General features: G+C 36.7%; 1 protein-coding gene across 3 annotated transcripts in view; it reads left to right on the top strand.

The window, feature by feature from the left end:
• Positions 1 to 326: 326 nt before the first annotated feature.
• Positions 327 to 19,125, top strand: part of TUT7 (terminal uridylyl transferase 7) — a 34,890-nt gene continuing 16,091 nt past the window's right edge. For all 3 annotated transcript variants that reach the window (XM_062599847.1, XM_062599845.1, XM_062599846.1), the window contains exons 1-13: positions 327 to 445; positions 2,346 to 2,872; positions 7,015 to 7,193; positions 7,786 to 7,902; positions 8,907 to 9,084; positions 9,512 to 9,600; positions 10,555 to 10,606; positions 12,439 to 12,508; positions 13,375 to 13,501; positions 14,263 to 14,382; positions 16,009 to 16,140; positions 17,404 to 17,584; positions 17,958 to 19,090. In XM_062599847.1, the coding sequence (XP_062455831.1) occupies positions 2,365 to 2,872; positions 7,015 to 7,193; positions 7,786 to 7,902; positions 8,907 to 9,084; positions 9,512 to 9,600; positions 10,555 to 10,606; positions 12,439 to 12,508; positions 13,375 to 13,501; positions 14,263 to 14,382; positions 16,009 to 16,140; positions 17,404 to 17,584; positions 17,958 to 19,090 (2,886 nt within the window). In that variant the 5' untranslated portion in view covers positions 327 to 445; positions 2,346 to 2,364. The remainder of the gene's footprint in view (positions 446 to 2,345; positions 2,873 to 7,014; positions 7,194 to 7,785; positions 7,903 to 8,906; positions 9,085 to 9,511; positions 9,601 to 10,554; positions 10,607 to 12,438; positions 12,509 to 13,374; positions 13,502 to 14,262; positions 14,383 to 16,008; positions 16,141 to 17,403; positions 17,585 to 17,957; positions 19,091 to 19,125) is intronic.

The raw sequence follows: 19,125 nt of genomic DNA, 5'->3' as shown, positions 1-19,125 counted from the left end.
GGCTCCGTCACGGCCGCCGCTAACGGCAGCGACGACGAGCAAGGCACCACCGGCAGCGCCGCCTCCTCCGCGCCATGGCGGCGGCGCGAGCGGCGGGGGCGGGGCGAAGGGCGGGGCGGGAGGGAGGGGGCGGGGCGAGGGCTGCAGGGGGCGGGGAAAGGGCGGGGCGGCAGGGGGCGGGGCGAAGGGCGGGGAGGGGCGAGGGCTGCCGGGGCGGGGCAAAGGGCGGGGCGGGCGGCAGGGGGCGGGGCGAGGGCTGCAGGGGGCGGGGAAAGGGCGGGGCGAAGGGGGGCGGGGCGAAGGGCGGGGCAAAGGGCCGAGGCGAACGTTGCCGGAAGCGCCGGGGCGGACGGCGTTCGCGAGGGACCGGGCCGCTTCCGGCGCGGCACAATGGCGGGGCGGCGGTGAGGGCAGGGGTGGCGGCGACGACTGCCACCGCGGCCGGGTGAGTGCCCTCCTCTCCCCTGCGCTCCTCTCCCCTCGCGGGGCTGGGTGGAGCCCCCCTGGCGCCGGCCCCTTCGGGGGTCTCCCTTCCTCCCTCCCGGCCGGGGGCCAAACTTTCCCCCGTGCTCGGGCCTGGGCTGCGGGGCTGGGGCCGGGGCGGCGCAGGCCTTGCGGCCCCGGCCCTGCGGCCCCTCTCCGCCGCCCGCCCGGCGGGGCTCTGCCCCGGGCCCGGTTTCACGTTTCTGCGCGCTGTCGCTAGGGCGGGAAGGGCTGGCCGTGCAGGGGGCTGTCGTAGTCGGGGGGGGATGGGACGCTGGCCCCGGGGACGCAGCTGGAGTGGTGGCAGTCCGGAGTCATCAGCTCCGTGTCTAGGTCCGGTTGGTAGCTGGGCTGCTGCTTTTCCTGCCGCTCCTGAGTGTGCAGAGGGGCACGGCAGCTCCCAGTGGCAAGCCACTTGCCTTGCCCAGCTGTCTAGCCAGGCTCCTTGTTTCTGAACCAAACACTGAAGTGAACTTTGACTTTGTGGTCTCTTCCAGAGCAGGGTGTGTTTTGTCATCCAACCTGGTGATTGGGTGTGGGTTTTGCTTCTTGGGATGACTCTAAAACAGGCTGCTCCTAGGTCACTCCAAAATACAAATTTCACAACTGTTATCTTCTTAACATAGGTAGCAAGTTCACTTTGTGCCTTTTAAAGTCTTTCAGTTACTCACTAGAAAACTAGTCCTCCATAGTAATGCCTAAGTAACTGAATTCTGGTTTTTGGGACAGGTATCCAGTTTATTTTTTGTCATTCATATAAAAACAAAACACTTCTGCTTAATAGAGGAGTAAATAATAAAGAATCAAGACTGTGGAAATCAGACATTGAGGTTCCTAAAAGTGCATTTAAGGCTTGCAGAATTAAAAGACATCTAAGCGAGTCCCTATGGTCCCGTATTAAAGAAAGCAGAAACACATCTTTTACATAACTTCTAGTAAATATCCTACAGCCTTCTCTGCATTTTGTTCTCATTTGTGTGTAGCTTTACTTCAACAATATTCAGTTTATTTGTGACTGCTGCTATTTATTTATATTGGGCCAGTCTCTTTCAGAGACTCCTTTCAGAGTGCTCTCAAGTTTATGCTAGTACTTCAGTTATAGCTCTCTGGAAGTGTTTTACAGTAAGAATGTGGACATGAACAGGTCTGGGGGGCAACTCAGTAGCCCAAACTTCTTAGAAAATACTAAAATAAGATAAATAAAATACAAATATTTAATATCTAGTGATATGAGGTCTCAGACTGCTGATCTACATAAAACATGCAAGTGCAGTGGGCAAAGCAGAGTTATTTCATAGTTATTATATGATACTTGCTTTACAAACAGATTGGTTTTTATCTTCTGAATCTCTATCTTATTTGACCACAATTTTCATTTTCAGCAGGTGAACACTGTTCAGTGTTGGGAGAAGGTGATTTTTCAGGTGAAGCAGAATGGCTTTTTGAACATCTTCTTTATTGCCTCCTATGAATTCTGTCTTCAACTAAATTCCTAGAATCTTTCTTTCAAAGCATTCCTGTGCAGTGAGCTGAGATTCTGATATGGACTCTTGAAAGAGTCAATTTATGGAACTTTGTTAACTGTCCTAAAGCTATCTGGACCTTCGTATCCAAAAGTGCACAGGCTGTCACTGGATTTTGTGAACCGCTTGTGGGTTTAGGCATGGTAAGAGGAGAAGGACAGCTGAATTTCAGAATGCATTTGTTTATTAGGAGCAAATTTTCTTTTCTGCTAAGACGTGCATGGCTTAGTGATACTACAGGGCCAGGGCTTTAATTGCTGACAGTTTGCTTCTCAAATAGTGCACCTGTGTTTATCACTTGATAATTTTAAAATGCTACTTTAACTTTCTTATTTCTAGGTATGAATCATTAAATTGAATGGCAATAACAATGGGAGATGCTGCAAAACCTTACTTTGCCAAACAAAATAAGGAACAGGAAATTTTGCATGAAGAAGAATTAAAAGGGAATCCCTTACAAAAAGACTACCAAGTCATGGATGATTATGGAAATGGGCATAGCAATAAAATAGATATCAGCCTTCAGAAGAAAAAGGGAACACCAGCTCATTATGGAAATAGTCCCAGACGAGGGCCACGTAGTGTTTTGAACAGCCCAAATTTGATTAAAAACATGACTCACAATCAAGGGTCAAAGTTACTTGATATCCAAAAAGACCAAGTGAGGAAGTGGATATCTGATGACCATCGTGGTAGTTCTGACAGCTGGAGAGAGTACAGGTCTGCAGTCTGGACTCCCATACTTAATCGGACAAGAAAGGACTCTTTTCAGGAGGTTGATGGTGCCGGAAACAGAAATGCAAGAAGACAACTTCAGAAAGACTTAACAAGTGAAGACATTTCAGACATGCAGAAAGGAAGCTCTGGTAATCAACATGTTTGTTTATTTTTGCATAGCTATTCTATAAAGTAGCTCTCTTTATATATTATTGAAAAGCGCAATTTAATTGTTAAAGCAAAACATTGGTTTTGTTCTGTAACACCTTACAAACTGTTGACTGTACTATATTACACTATTTTAAACAAATTGTTACAGCACATGATACAGCACTTGTCTCATAAATTGTGTTGGCTTCGTTTATAAGTGGTAAGTATAAGTAGATTGCAGCATCTTTGTAGTATCTGTGCAGTTTTCCAGGTGCAATTTGATTGACTCTTTCAAGACTGATAAGGGGTATTTCAGTTAAACTGCTACATAATAAGACTTTTGAAGCTATTAATGGGTGGTCCCTAACTATATCTCTTCATTAAGATAAAAACAAAGCATTATAGATATTGTGACGAGTTTCTCCGCACAAGAGACAATAATACAACAATAACAAAAATAAGTTTCCATGATATTGAACTTCTCTGGATGAAATGGGACAAATGATACTAATAATGAGAGTACAATTCCTGAATATTGAATTACAGAGGAGAACAGAGGCAAGAGGGGTCAAGGGGCTTGATATTATCTGCTCTTCGTTGAACTTGACCCCAGAAAGAAGTGTAAGTGGACAAAAGTAGTTGGAAGCTTTGAAGAATAGAGTATGTATTGGATAAAATGAGCAAGACTGTGGTGCTGAGGAGCTACTGCTAACAGGGGTCTCTGAAGTTAACAAGAAATCACTCTTGGTTTAATTAAGAAAGGGGCCAGGGGCAATAGTGGTGCAGCTCTGCTGAGAAGGAAAGATGTTGATGGCTGATGCTAAGAAGGCCAAGAGTTCCATGTCCTTATCAGCTGTCACTAAGAAAATGAGCTGTGAGCAGGTGCCTCATGTCTCATTGTTGGAAGTAAATTGTATTGCACACTTGAGCTCAACCTCAGCTTAACTGAATTTCATCCTGTGAAACTTGAACTTGCTGAGGTAGGTTTTGGGGATCATTGGAAATTACATTTGAGAACTTATTTCTCCTGGAGAAGATACCAGCAAATGGGAAAAGGCAAACATCAAAACAACAGCAAAATCCATGGAATTTAAAAACAAGTAAACACAACTTTGAAATCTATTCTAGAACAAATAATATAACTTACTAGAAGTATTTGGAAGGTAACACAGAGCTGAGTAGCAGTCAGCATGCATTTGTCAAGAATAAATTACATTAAGTCATTCTAATTTATTTATTCAAAAGGGTGATCAGGTCTTGTGGCCATGGGAGAAGCAGTGAATAGATACTGCTAATAATACTTGAGACACTTACATGACAGACATAGAAGTCAACCAGAGGATGTTTTTCTAGGTGAAATTAATAAGAGTTACAAAGTGAATTTGATATCATTGATAAGCTCTCTGAGTATAGTTTTTGTCAAAATGAAAGGAAGCATTGAGCAAGCATCTGCAAAGATCTTATTCTGTTTGTTTATAATACTATTCAGCTGGTGGATGAAGAGAGCTTGCTTATTAGTCTGCATATGCCATGGAGCTTGTAGGAACTGAACGCAGAAAAGCAGGAAGAGATATTAAAATAATTTTGCAAAATTGGAGTCCTAAAAATAAGATGAAATACTATAGAAATGTGTGCAAATCTTACTTAGGTAAGAATGTCAACTGCACAAATGCAGGAGAAAAACTAGGAGGTAGCAATTTTTCAGAGAAGAATCTAGAATTATAATGAGTCAGAGGATGATCACCAGTAGTCAGTGTCACCCTGTTGTAGGGCGTGAAAACAGAGTTTCAGCCTGAAGTATTCCTTATTTTGTAAGTTTGGCAAACTCTGTTGTGTTGCTCTGTTCAGCTTTGAGCACCCCGTTTCAACAGACAAAATAGAAACAATCCAGAGAAGACCAAAAAGAATGTTAAAACATGTAAGAAAGCAGAAAGTACATTAAGTTTGAGCAATCCCTAATCTTTTTACAGAAGGAAAGGGGTGATGGAGGCCTACAGCTATCTAAAGGAGTATTAAAGTAATCTACTTTGCATGCTTCTTCTAATAGATGGGGCACAGAGCAGTTGAACTGAAGTTCAGAAGAAATAATCAGATAAGGAATAAAAAAACTTTCTAATGGTAAAGTTAGTGAACTACTGGGATAGCTATCTGAGGAGCTCAGGGGATCTGTATCCAAAGGCCTTTTACAGGTTAGGCAGGCATCACTTAGGACTGACCAAGTCCATTTTGTCCTTGCTGCAAAGCACAAACATGAAATAGCTCACCTCTGGAGGTCCCTTTGACATCTCTAATTCTATTGTCTTGACATTTCCTTGTACTTGAGATTTTTCATATACTTGTCTCTTTCCCTTACCTTTTTACTTACGTACTTGCAATTACGATTGTAACTCATAATGGGGGAGTTTAGTAAATCTCTGAGGCACTGATTCATCTGCGTGATCTGTAACTTTAACTTACCTTTAGTACTCTTAGTCATTAACCTGTAATTAGATTGCTAGTACTGTAACTGCTGAATAATATTGGAAATATTTACTTAGTTTTTTTTTTAAGTTACTTTATGCTCATGGAAATAAGTGATAAGAGATACCTGTCACAGACTTTCTTGTGAAGTCATACAGTGGACATTTTCTCCAAGTTCCGTCTACACTAGTCAGTAACCAAACATAACCAAGCAGTTGCTATAGTCCTAGGAATTTTAGCAGGAGAGACAGTATGGAAATTGATGGGATGTGTGAAGTTAAATGACAAGTTAGACTTGTTTTTCTGCTTCCTGGAACTTCCATTGGAGTACTGTCCTTGCAAAATATTATGTCTTAGTTCTGTTCTACTCATTCCAGCGTAAACTTCTGCTGAAAGGAAGTATTTTACCATTTTTGCCCCATTCTTGCTGACAACACTAGCATACTCATGCTGTGCAGTGAACTAAGTTCAACAGCTGGTTGAAAACTCACAGTCAGGTCATCTCTCTTTACCAGTTATTAGAGACAAAAAGTTGGTACAGGTGTATTGTTTATATTTTTATTATTACAAATGAAAACCTCAGGTTATCATAAAGGGTTTCAGTGTTTAAGATTACATAAAACATTCTCAGAAACATTCATAACTTAAAAATTCCAAGCACCTGGGCATCTTGTATAGATACTTAAATGAAAGGTAAGAGGTGATCTAAACTCATGCGTTTGGTCTGTGTAGATTTCTAAGATCACTTTTACATGTATTATTTGGACTGCTGTCAATTCCTGCTTCAAAAATGGCAAAGCTTACTTAAAACTAGAAATCATATGTCCATTAATGTCTTCCAGAACTTTTGATATAAACATAACAAGCTTTCCAAGTATGTTCATTTTGCAAGATGAGTAGCTTTATTAAGCAAGGAATGCAAATACTATTAAGTTAATTATTTATTAACATGAGTAGCCAAAAGGGGCTATTATCTTGTTTTTCAGTTGTCAGTTTAATAATATGAAAGCAGTCCTGATTCATATGCTGATTTAATTGAAAGGCAAGTGCACAGCTGTTTACAGTTGTTGCAATTATCACTGCTGACAATAAATTGCTGTACATTGGGTAACTCACTGCAATTCTATACCTTAGTGCTCTTAGTTATTGTAAATAAAAATCATTCAAATTGGCCTATACTTAGTAATTCTATATATTCTAGATGATCCGTGAGACTGCTGATTTTCTAAATGATTTGTATATCTAAGCCTTACTGGGCATCCTGAAGTGTTTGGATATAGTTTGTCTTTTCATTTGAATGATGTACAGGTATATCTCAAGTAGGCAGTGAAATCTGCTGCATTTAGTTTTATTTTTTGCCAATTTTAACAAAACTAAATAAGTTTACTTAATAAAAAGTTATACTTTAATAAAGTTGACTTTCTCTCTTTAATGGGACAAACTATTTGTGGTTTTTTTAGGTAGAGAGTCAAAACAACAGTACTGTAGGTTATGACATACATATGCACTCTTGCTAATATCAGATTTGCACAGAATGGACTGTGAAACCATGCAGAGTAGATTTCTGTCTTCTTTGGTTAGCATATAACCAGAATGGAAACTAAAGAGGAAAGAAAAAAAAAAAATCCTGTGTAGTAATCAGAAGTTATTTGACATGTTTGCTCTCATAACTCTTTATAAGAAATGAAGAAGCATAGGAAACCAAGGAGATCAAGAAGAACTAGAAAAGATGAGTATGATCAAGATGAAGAGGTGGATGGTCCTGTCATAGATGAATCTGTGCTGTCGGCAAAGGAACTTCTCGGGTTGCAGCAAGCTGAAGAAAGATTGAAGCGAGATTGCATTTATAGACTGAAGAAGGTGCCATTGTCTTTACCTATATAGTTCTCTCCTATTTCTTTTGTCAGTAAATACAATGTAGAGGGTACACTCTGAGCAATTTTTCTAGCTGTAGCTAAGAAATCTAGTTATATAACTCATGTAACTGACAAAATTGGTGCAGTTAATGAATTGTCAGGAGAAAGCAAGGGTTTTTGTTTCTATATTAAATCTTAGTCTTATATCCATATTTCACAGGAGTTTTAAGCATAAAAAAAGTCAAATACACAAATTTATGGAAGCAAGTTAAGCACAAATGCACTGTTCTTTTAGTTTGTGAATTAACTGCAGGCTGGGGCAGTGTACTGGAAAAGTGTTACTATATGCTTGCCCAGTTAATGTAATCTTCCATAAAAGACTAGATGTTGGATTTGATTGGTCTGACATCACCAATCTTCTGGCATTATATATGACATTAAAACTTTTTGTCTGTAAAAATGACATTAGGAAATCTAGTGTGCATACTCCTGCATTTCGGAGATAACAGTGCTGTACTTGGAAGGAGCGCTGAATTAAATGAAGGTAGTATTTTTCTATATCTTTAGGTTTTTTTTTTTTGTCATTTCTATTTTAGCGACCTCGAAGCTACCCATCAGCAAAATATACCTGCAAATTGTGTGACGTTTTGATTGAGTCAGTGGCTTTTGCTTATAAGCACATGAAAGAGAAAAGACACAAGAAAAGCATAAAGGTAAGTTAAGGACAGTAGGAGTATAAAGTGCAGATTCATGAAACTGTGCTCACCCTACTAATGAGAATGAAACTGCATTACTTTAAAAAATATATTCCTTATGTTTTTTGCCATATAGATGTTTAAAATTCTGAGTGCTTCTCAAAAACTCTCAGTGATGCTGTTGAAAAGAATAAACTTGGAACCTGGACCACGTGTGGGAATTTAATTTGTACCTTCTCATGTCCATTATTGAAGGAAGTTTGCATTTAAAGTATAATTCAATAGTATCTTGTTACTGCTGATTTAAGTATAATATAATTAAAATCAGTAGCAACCATTCTATCTTGCTGTTCTTTGATTCTTCTAATAGTATAATAGTCTTCTTAGTGCATATTTTATTGGCATATTTCAACAGTGAACTGTTTTGATCAAGTCTAGAGCAATGAGAAGTAACAGCAAGTATACATGGTATGGCAGAATTAGAAATAACTGCGTACATGTATGTCTAGGTAAAGCTTGCTGTTCAGAAATACTATAAACAGAATTCAGAGATTGTTGAGCATTACAGGCATGTTTATGTTTACAAAGAAATAGTAGATTTGTTTTGAGCAGAATCAAACATCAAAACAACTTCCAGCATAACCTCAATTTTAATTTTTATTTTAAATTTCTCCTGATCCCTCTTACTTTCTCAGCTTAAAGCAGATGAAAACCAGTGTTTTGTGCAGATTTCCCCCCCCCCTTTTTTTTCTCTTTAACTCCTAGCCATTCCTACTTCATAGAAGATGAGTTTGGTGACATTTTTTGCAAATATATGTAAGGTACCTCTGCAGGTTACTGAAGCCTACTGGAATATTTAATTCTTTGTATCTCTTACAGTTTCTGTTTGATATTCTTGTTTTCAGTTACCTCCAGTATTTTGAAAAAACATGGTGTTGATTGGGTTAAATTGCATGCATTCGTTCTAGCATACTAAGCAATTGAAGAAAATCATTAAAACATTAGTCTTATTATGTTCAAAGGAAAAGCAAGAAGAACAACTGTTGACTACGTTGCCTTCTCCAACACTTTCCCAAATACGAGCTATTGGTATCGCCATTGAAAATGTAGTGCAAGAGTTTGGCTTAAGTAATAAAGATTTAGAAGAAAGACTCAAAATTAAAACGGCAATGGAAAAGTTACTGCATCAAAAATTGCCAGGTATTGTTTGCAATTTTCCTTTAGTGCTAAGTATGTTTCCTTGAAAAATTTCACAAAGGTGAAAACTTTATAAAAACCTTGGTTAGTTAAATAATAAAACACTATATTCTGCTGAATGGTATGATATGACAAAGTAGCTTTATCTCAGAATTAAATGACAATGAGTGCTAATGACCTAAACAGACTATATTTTAAGAAAAGATGAACAGGATATGGGGCATGTTTGACTTTTACAATAAGTTTTTACTACCTACAGCATGGGAAGTAGGACTTCTTAGCTCAGTTCTGTGCTATTGGAAGATCCTTCTTCACTTCCTGTAGCTGTTTAAACTAGATGTAGGTTCAAGATTTACTAGCAAAGCAGTGAAGTAGGTACAGACTTAGAACTAGAGACAGAGTAAATGCAGTACAATTTCTTCTGTTGCAGAGAGCTCATTAAGATTGTATGGCTCCTCCTGTAGCAGATTTGGTTTCAAAACTTCAGACATAAACATAGATATCCAGTTTCCTGCCAATGTAAGTAAGACCGTTTTTATTACATACATCCAAGTGATTTTGGATGCTTGCACCCTCATGTAGATTATACCTTAACTATAACTTGCAACAGTGTGGTAATAGCATTTTTAAATGAAAATGCATTAGGTAAAACAGAGCTACCACATTAACATAGTCTTAAAATAACATTTTTTTTTTTGCTTCTTATAACACTAATGGTCATGTATTAAACCATAGCTTTGTGCTTTATTGAACCTTCCTTCTAAGAAAAAAAACTCAAAACACTTAAAACACCTAGACTTCTGGTTGTCCTTTAAAGACAAAGTTATTTATCTTCTCTGTGCAACCATCTTTGTCATTTATTTGTGAAGCAATTTAAAGCCTTCATTTGATATTTGAGTTATTTCTGTAAGTTTCTCTGAACACTGAAAGGAAGTTAAGGATTGTGAAAAAGCTTTTGATTCTGTGCTTGAATGTATTCCTGCTGTAGTAGAAGTAACAGCTTCATAGCTAAAATTCAGCATTTTCTCAGGGACATAAAGATAGAAATATAATGGGAGCAAAAAAAATAGCCAATTTCATAAATATATAAAACTAAAAATAATACTGTGATTCCAAACTTTAATATGAGGTATATCCCCTATGCCAGAAAGCTATCATAGTTAAATACTGAAGCAGTATTTCTTTAGGTTTTTACATAACGAAGTCTTTGGTGTAGAAGTGAAAACAGCTTTATTTACAATTATCTAGAAGATTGCTGGTTCCTTTTGATATAATATAGCAATAACCAAGGATGAAATGTTGTATTTTCTTTCTTTCTTTTTAGTTGCTGTTATTTTGTTTCCTTTTTGCTGTCCATTTTGGGGGGCGAAGGGCACAGACAGAAGTGGCAAAGGGTGTGTGGCTAAAACTTTTGAGTTGTGGAAAACTACGTTTTTGACAGCAATGAAAATAACTTTATTGCTTTATTCACAGATGGCTCAACCAGATGTTCTTTTACTTGTGCAAGAAAGTCTAAAGAATAGTGGTAAGAACAAACTTCCCTGTTTTTAGTTTTCACATTATTCTAACAGTTTAATAATTTTGATCCCATTTCTACAGAGCAGATAAGCCATATACTGTTTTGCTGAATCATGTAAGAGTGAAAAATATTGTAGAAAATACATTGACAGAACTTACTTTTGTTTTTGTGTTCAGTTTAAAGGCTACTGAAGTCCCATTGTTTTTATTGGTATGAGAAATTGAGTGAGTGTTCTTTTACATCATAAGCAAAGATGCTGTTAAAGTAGACTGTATTACTTCTCCTTCCCCATACTTCTCTATCCCTTACCCTAATAGTAGAGAAAGTAGCTTAGGTTGTTCTAACTTGTGTTCATAAACTTAAGAGACTAATTTTCTTATATATTAAGTGCACATATGTGTTAGTGCAGTGATGCCATGTACAAATTAATAAATGCAGACATGTGTTTTTGTGTTACAAGTACAACACTAGGTACTGATAAAGGTGAGTAAAAGTTAAGATTTTAAAAACTGCACTCCAACCAGACAGAGCATATACAGGCCAAAAAAAAAAAAAAAAAAAAAAAAAAAAAAAAAAAAAAAAACGATGGGGAAGAGGCCCTTTTTAAATGTGAATTTCAAAGTAATTTTTTGACTGACTTTTGCTTTGCTTTGTGTCTATAGCAGGAGAAGTAGAGGTGTAGTTCCAAACATAATTATTAAGTATGAATGTATTTATTGAACTAGATTTTCTGCCTTTTTTCACCCCTCCCTCCCTTAACATCTGTGTATCTTTTCTGGTCAAGTGACCTGTACAGTCCCTGAGAATTGGATTGTTTATTACTAAACCAGAGAGAAGGAGTGAAAGCTCAGAACTCAGGATCCCTGAAGTGTTTTAAAAGCAAGCACCAGTTGCTCTAATACCTTGTGCAAAGCCTTTTCCTGTGAGTTAGGAGATACAGGGGGAAAAACATTAGGTGTCTGAGGAACCTGGTGCCAAAGCCAAGATGTTATCAAAAAGGTCAGTTGCCGCAATGGCTAGGTGGCGCCAAAAATACTTCTTTCAAAATTTTTGAATTAACTATTTAAAATTGCTTCATAGTTTCTTCTGAATCTGGCCCAGTGAAACAAGCAGGTGTCAAATAGCAGGTTCTAGTTTGGATCAATTCACTCTATTTGGAAAAAGGAATGGAGTGCTATTTAAACTTTTTAAATGTAAAGATAACAAAGCTGGACTGAATTTAGAAACCTATATAAAACACAAAAAGGGGGAGGGAAGTATAGAAAAAAGACATTGTGCTGAAAAGCCAGCTCTAACATTTAACCGTTAAGTGTTTCTAAATTGCCAGGAAAAATAAACTTCGATACTTTCTTTCTGTTTAGTACTGAGATAACTCTCCTTATTTCATCTTTCACTCACACAGAATTTTATTTTACAAATGTTGTTGGTCTGCCTGTCTGCCTAAAGTACTGAAGATCATCTAGACTTTAATCTGTCTGCAGGAAAGCCAATGCTTAACTGATACATCTGCTTAATTGTTTTATATCTACTGTATATATTGATTTTTGAAAAGTTTTTTTTTCTTAAGTATTAAACAACACTGCTTAATACAATTTAGACTGTTTTTCCTGTCTCATTTAAAAACCTACTCTAAAAAAATAACAGGATTGGTCTGTCAGATCCATGCAGTCTATCAGATCAGTACATCTGTGATTGAGTTAATTAAAAGACTAATAATGAGATAGTTAGGAAACTGAGATTCAGAATCTGGGCATACTTCTCTAGATGCATGGATTTCCAGTTGAATGCATTTGTATCACTATTATGCCTAATACAGCTTTTTGTTTTTTCCCCTCTAGAATCTTTTATTGAAGTTGATGCAGATTTCCATGCTAGAATACCAGTGGTGGTGTGCAGAGAAAAACAAAGGTCTCAGTTGTCACTTTGTGTGTTCTAATAGCATTTAGCAATGTAAATTATATATACCAACATCTGAAAAATGAAGTTTTTGTACTAAATTATTACAGTTCCATGGATCTTGAAACACTAACACTCATGGGCAACTCATTCCTAGCCTAGAATAAGAGGGTAAGGGTTGTTCTGTCCTCAACTGCCTATTTCCCAATCCCCTAAAGAGTTATGGTTTCCAGCATGTACCCTTACTCCTCCACTTGGGATAGTTGTTTAGGCAAAAACTTTCTTTCTTCCCTTCTAGATAATGTAGATACCACATTAAATTAAGGATTTCTTTAAGAGCACTTACTGCTCTCACTAACACTACTGCTTAGCCTCAGTAGTGTGTTGAGAACAGGAGAAAGATATTATATTTTGCCCATTTAATGGATATCACTTAAGATTCATGAAACATTCTATAAACGGCTATTGATATAGAAATATTACTGGTTATTGTTTGCTATCTTGACCTTTTACTCTTTAGAAACTTTTCTTGTGCTCTAGAAATACTATAGAAACTGTTCTATTATGGGCACAGAAATGGGAAGGTTTTTTTATTTCATGAAAAAAATTAGTACTGTAAATTTAGCTTTCTGTATTAACATTTAGTTTTTAGAAACCAAATTACTTAAATTTGAATTTGAAAACGTTCTTATAGAAAATTGTAATGCATATGTTCTCATTCTAATCACAGATTAGTTTTGTTTCTTTTCATGTAAATGTGATGTGTTTGAGAAGTTGTCAAATCTATTCATCAAGCTGTGATGTTTTGTGAGATGTAATCTGACCTATCACTTTTCTCATAACAGCTCCAAGACTTTACTTTTCTTTTTGTTTTTTAGCGGTCTTACTTGTAAAGTAAGTGCAGGGAATGAGAATGCTTGCCTGACAACAAACCATTTGGCTACTCTTGGGAAACTAGAACCTACTGTTGTACCTTTAGTGATTGCCTTCAGGTACTGGGCAAAGGTAGGCGTTTTGGTAGTCTTCACTCTGTGAATGAATATTAATATTATACAAATGAGACTGTAGATATGTATAAAGCCATTGCTGAAATTCTTCTTAGGGAAAGAGTTGGGAAAGGGATATTGAATTTTTATAAATAGTAAATTTTATGAATTGTATAATTATTATTTGCACATATAGAGTTGTGCAAAATTGCAAAAGGAGAATTTTCAGCTTCAGACAGTGGCATACAGATTTAAATGTCTTGTTCTTCTACATTACCAGACAAGTCAGAGGAATCTATGTGAAATAGAATCACTGATTTCCCATAAACTTAATCTACTGTGAAAATTTTGAAACAAAAAGATATTTATATCTCAATACGGAAGCTTTTAAAAATTCCTGTGGACTTATTCCAAAGTTCCAAAGTGACTTGTTCCAAAACATTGTGTAAATGCTATTAAAATATGATTAAAGAAAAGTTTTGAGTTTTGAACTTCTGTTATAACTATGTAAAATTAGTCATCCTTTTCTGCATATGTGCAGTATACTGTTTTGCAATCTGCATATAATGACTCTTCAGTGTATCTGAAGAGTGGGACTGTCACTGAAAAGATTATAGTAGTACCATGAAGGCCTTGAGAGCCGAGCTCATCTCATAAGAGGAGGTCAAAGATATGAGTCTCCATTATTATTTAATATGACGGACTTCAGAAGAGGAATTGTAAGAATATTTTTTAGAGTGACTTGAAAAGACATTTTGACTGCACAACTTATCTTTACAGCTGTGCTGTGTTGATCGTCCTGAAGAAGGAGGCTTGTCACCTTATATATTTGGTTTAATGGTTATCTTCTTTCTGCAACAGAGGAAGGAGCCATTTCTACCTGCTTATTTGGGATCATGGGTATGTGTATTAATATACTGAACACTATGAGTCAAAGAAAAGTCCTTCCCTTGTGCTACTGCTTCTTCTTCCTGAGCAAGCTATAAGCCAGTTGTTTCTGCTGAGATTGGGAAAAAATTAGAATTCAGCCAGGCTATACCTGTGCTTGGCTCTCTGGATGAAATTCACAATCAAAATCACTGAACTAGGTGCTTTTGTTTGCCCAACTCTCCCTGCTCACTAAAGGGGAATGAAGAAAGTGATTTATAACACCACTTACTTCCTCACCTGTTCATCCCTTCTCCCAAATTCTTGAAAAGGCTGAACTCACATAGATACAAGCCAAAATAACATCTTGGACCTTGACATCTAATCTTCATTTCCAATGAAGATGATTCACTCATTCTTTAGAAATAGCAGTGATGATGTTTGACCTTTCATGTATAAGCTGAATGAGCCTGCTATCTGCTTGACGCCATCCTCAGTCCGTAGGTATTTAGACATACCTCTTAATGCTTTTCAAATGAGTAGCATAAGCACCCAGCTCTAAGATGGGCTGGGATACAGGACACTATAAACTCTTCTAGTAGAAATTATGTGACTGTCTAGGCAAGAATGTGATGCTGTTCAGACTAGAGAAAGCAGAAGTGTGATTTGCTAGGAGGAATCCTTAGTTCTAGCTTCTGGTCCCAGCACTGCTTATTAATTTTATTCAAAGACTTGGTGATGTGAAATGATTTAGCAGGCCCTAGAAGAGAGACCAGAACTCAGAAATCTCCTCTTCCAGGAAAAGGAGCTTCTAGATGAAAAGTAAAACTCTTTTAAATAAAGCATGGCTGCTATCTCATTCCTCTGTCAGTCTTAATGATAGTAGTAGTGATCATGTGTTTTGTGTAGAGCTTGACCTTTTAAGTTTTTTAAGCTTTACCAAAAGTACACCTCTCAAATTCAGCTAGATGAGATCTTAAGTGAAGGAACACTTAGCCAGAGGACTGTTGTGAGCAATTGACTTAACCTGGCAACACTGAGGTTAGTTGTGACTACATGTAGATTGCATTACACATACTGATGCAATATATGCCTGAGGAATCAGACTAAGCATTTAGAGGATGTATCTTCTGGATTTAGAAGCTTGAGTTATGTCGTCTTTATGTATCAGGAGTTGTATTATGAACACAGATCTAGACTCTAAATTTTCCTGGACACTACTCAGCTGTTACCTTCATAGCATCTGTTTATCTTATGGTTGCCTGTTAAATTTAGTGTGCACATTCCAGTTTCTGCAACCAATTAAACAGACCTTGCAGATAACTACTTAGGTGCACAGTTGACACATTCCTAAGGCCTGTCTACTCTCTTCACTGAATGAGGCAGAAGTCCTATGGTATATGACCATATAATTAAAAAAATGTATATTAATGTATTCTGCTAAGATGAGGTTTTATGACATATGGATATGTTTTCAAAAGCACTGAACTCCTGAGTGCTTTTTGTAGGAGAAGTATAAGGAAAAGAAATCAGGGTAGAGAATATCCTAGGCCATCTTTAAACCCTGCTCTGCTTTTCTTTGTATTCTTCATCTTGGGGGGAAATTATTTAAAGTTCACATAATATTAAACTTTATGATGCTTTCTCTACTTTCTTCAGATTGGAGGATTTTCATTAAACAAATTAATAAATTTTAATCTTAAAGAAGTTGAGAATGATACTGTGGTTTGGGAGCATAACCCCATTGATGATTCTGATTTGCTGAAAGAAACTTCTCCTAAAAAGGGAAAGGTCAGAGCATTTACTTACTTGTTGTAGTCTAGCAGTCATTGCTGTTCTTGCAGAAAGACCTATATTCTTATGTTTTGTGATTGTATTGCAAAGCCGTAAGATGAACTAAGAAATTGGATAGCTGTTTGATATGAGACTTACTATGCTTATCTTTCGGTGCTGAAAAGCTAGCAGAAAACTGTGCTAATTTGAACTCTGAGACAACAATTTTAATCTATAAACCACAGGAGAAAGTAGAGTTTACAGAGTTGAAGCAATTTTATTTCAAAATTAGATTTAAGTATATGAACAATATTTCCCATTAGTTTAGAGCTGTTCTTGAAAATTGTAGCAACTTTTCAATAAACAGTATCACTATATAATTGCATATTATGACATTTAACAATGCAATTTAACAACAGCTGATTTTATCTTTTTTAAAGAATAAAACTATTTATAGTTTTAATTAGTAATTAATGATATCTTTTTGTTAAAACATCCAGAATTATTCTTAACTATCAAAATATTTTTACATGACTTGTGCTATATAAATGCATTGATACTATTTAGTTTAGTAAATTTACAAATATTAAGATACAATGCATAAGACTGTTCAAACAAAAAAAATATTAAAAAAAATACACTGTATCTTTTAATACTGACATAGTATTGGTGGCATCTATTGCCTGTTGCTGTGTATTAAGCAGATAAAAGACACAAAAGATTTTTTCATGGAGGTTAAACATTTGCAAACTTGGCAGAATTAACATCCAGAAAGTCTAAGTGATAAAACTTGTTGTTTCATACCTTCCTTGAGTGTGTTTTTTCTTCTGTAGACTGAAGATTCAGTAGGTTTTGTATATTCAATTTGTCTCATTTATACTTTGCCAATAAAGAGGCTACGTCTATTATTTTAATTTAAATTTGATGTGATATTTTCTTGGAAAATGAGAAAAACACGTACGGAATTACTATTAGTCATTGATGTCATTCTTCAACCATTACTACAATATTAGATTTTGAAGATTTATAATTCCAGCTTATACTATCTCTTCAAATTTTGCTTTTATTGCACTATTAATCTTTCATGTTGGTATATAAGCATGGAATATGGAGACAACTCTAAATTTTGTTATGTTACAGATCAATACGGTAAAAGCAAGTTACATGACATTATTAACAACTGCATATTCTAGACTGGCAGGTTTTTTTTTGTTTTTTTTAACAACTAAGTCCCTATGTATGCATTAAATATTACTTAAGCTTTTCTTCTGTAATTTACAGGTTCCCTTAGTATTTGATTCAGGACACCAGTGTTCAGCACCAGTTGGGCAGCTCTGGGTAGAGCTGCTTCGTTTCTATGCCTTGGAGTTTAATTTGGCTGATTTGGTTATTAGCATACGGCTCAAAGAAACAGTGTCTCGCGAATTAAAGGACTGGCCTAAAAAGCGCATTGCTGTGGAAGGTATATCATAATTATCATCAAACTTTAAAGAACTATTACCTTTAATTTCCTAGGGTATTGCCTTGGTTATTGCTATCGTGTTTAAGAAGTTAGATTTTTTTTTTAATCTTAGTCTGTAATTCCTAATAGAGTAGAATATATTTTTAAAAAGTCAATTTAAGTAATATCTTTTGGATATTTTTATCAACATTACCAAATTTAATTAAGTTCATTTAAAAAAATTTTAGCACAGTTCTTGGATTTGATGTCCTTAATGTAATGTCTTAATGTCATTGATGGTACTAAATTTAAATTTAGTATCAATGTAAATACATTCTTTTAAAAATATGTAAATTTAACTCCTACATTGCTGGCTCACTTCTTCTTTCTACAGACCCATATTCAGTCAAAAGGAATGTGGCAAGAACTCTGAACAGCCAGCTAGTGTATGAGTATATTCTTCACTGCCTCAGAACAACGTACAAGTATTTTGCCTTGCCTCACAAAAAACCTACAAAGTTCCGCAAAAAAAGCCCTCCAAATGCCAATGAGGAGAAATCCCAAATGCTGGACCTTGAGAAAGATGCTATAAAGCACGAAAATTCTGAATTGCAAAATTTGGATGACAGAACAAACAGAGCAATGGTAGAAGATTGCATAATTGAGAGTACAGGTGTCCCTCAAACACATAGAATTGATCCTTCAAAACTATGTGATGGCTCAGAAAGCTTGACTGAAGAAGAACTGGCTGATGATATAAGTCATTTGGGAATTACTCATGAAGATTCAGACTGTATAATTGAAGAAATTATTTCTGGAGATAATGAAGACTTTAAACCAAGTTGTGAAGAGACAGAAAGTGGGAATGAAGAAGAATATTATGAGGAAGAACATGAACAAGAAAGAAGATGGAATAATAACTTGATGACAACTGATCAGGGAATAGATGAAGACAGTGAGAGCGGAGATCTCCCTGTGACAGTGAGTGAGCATGATATAGAAACATGCAGTACTTCAGACCTGGAAGGTTTTCAAAACACTGCATTTATAGAGTGTGATGAGTATGGCTTAGAGTGCAGTGGTATAATGGATGATAAAGATGATGAGAGCACGGAAGGTACTGATGAATTGGATGAATCCCCAAACAAATTCATATCTTTAACACAGAATCAGATATCTGAAATGATTAACTCAGATGATGAGGATGAAGAGGAGGAAGAACCAAGTCTTCTAAACAAGACAAAGTGCAGTGATACCAGAAGAGCTGAAGCTGAACTAGATAACACATACACTGGATCTGGAGATGAGGATGCGCTGTCGGAGGAGGAGGAGGAAGATTTGTCCATCCCTATTGAATATGAAGAAAAACATCTCAAGGAAAAAGTGGATAGATCTATGAGGATCAATTTGAGTCAAGAGAATCTTACTGAGAGAAGAAGCTCTTCTGAAGAGAACACAGCTGTAGAACAGTGTTTGGATTCTGAACTTGTTTATGAATTCAGTAAGCCAGCTTTTACAAAGGGCAAGGTAAGCAAGCTTTATCAGAACATTAACATATTGCT

Source organism: Rhea pennata, chromosome Z (assembly GCF_028389875.1).
Source record: "Rhea pennata isolate bPtePen1 chromosome Z, bPtePen1.pri, whole genome shotgun sequence".
Lineage (NCBI taxonomy): Eukaryota > Metazoa > Chordata > Aves > Rheiformes > Rheidae > Rhea > Rhea pennata.
The sequence above is the reverse complement of the archived record's forward strand: the minus strand, read 5'-3'. Positions and strand labels throughout refer to the sequence as shown.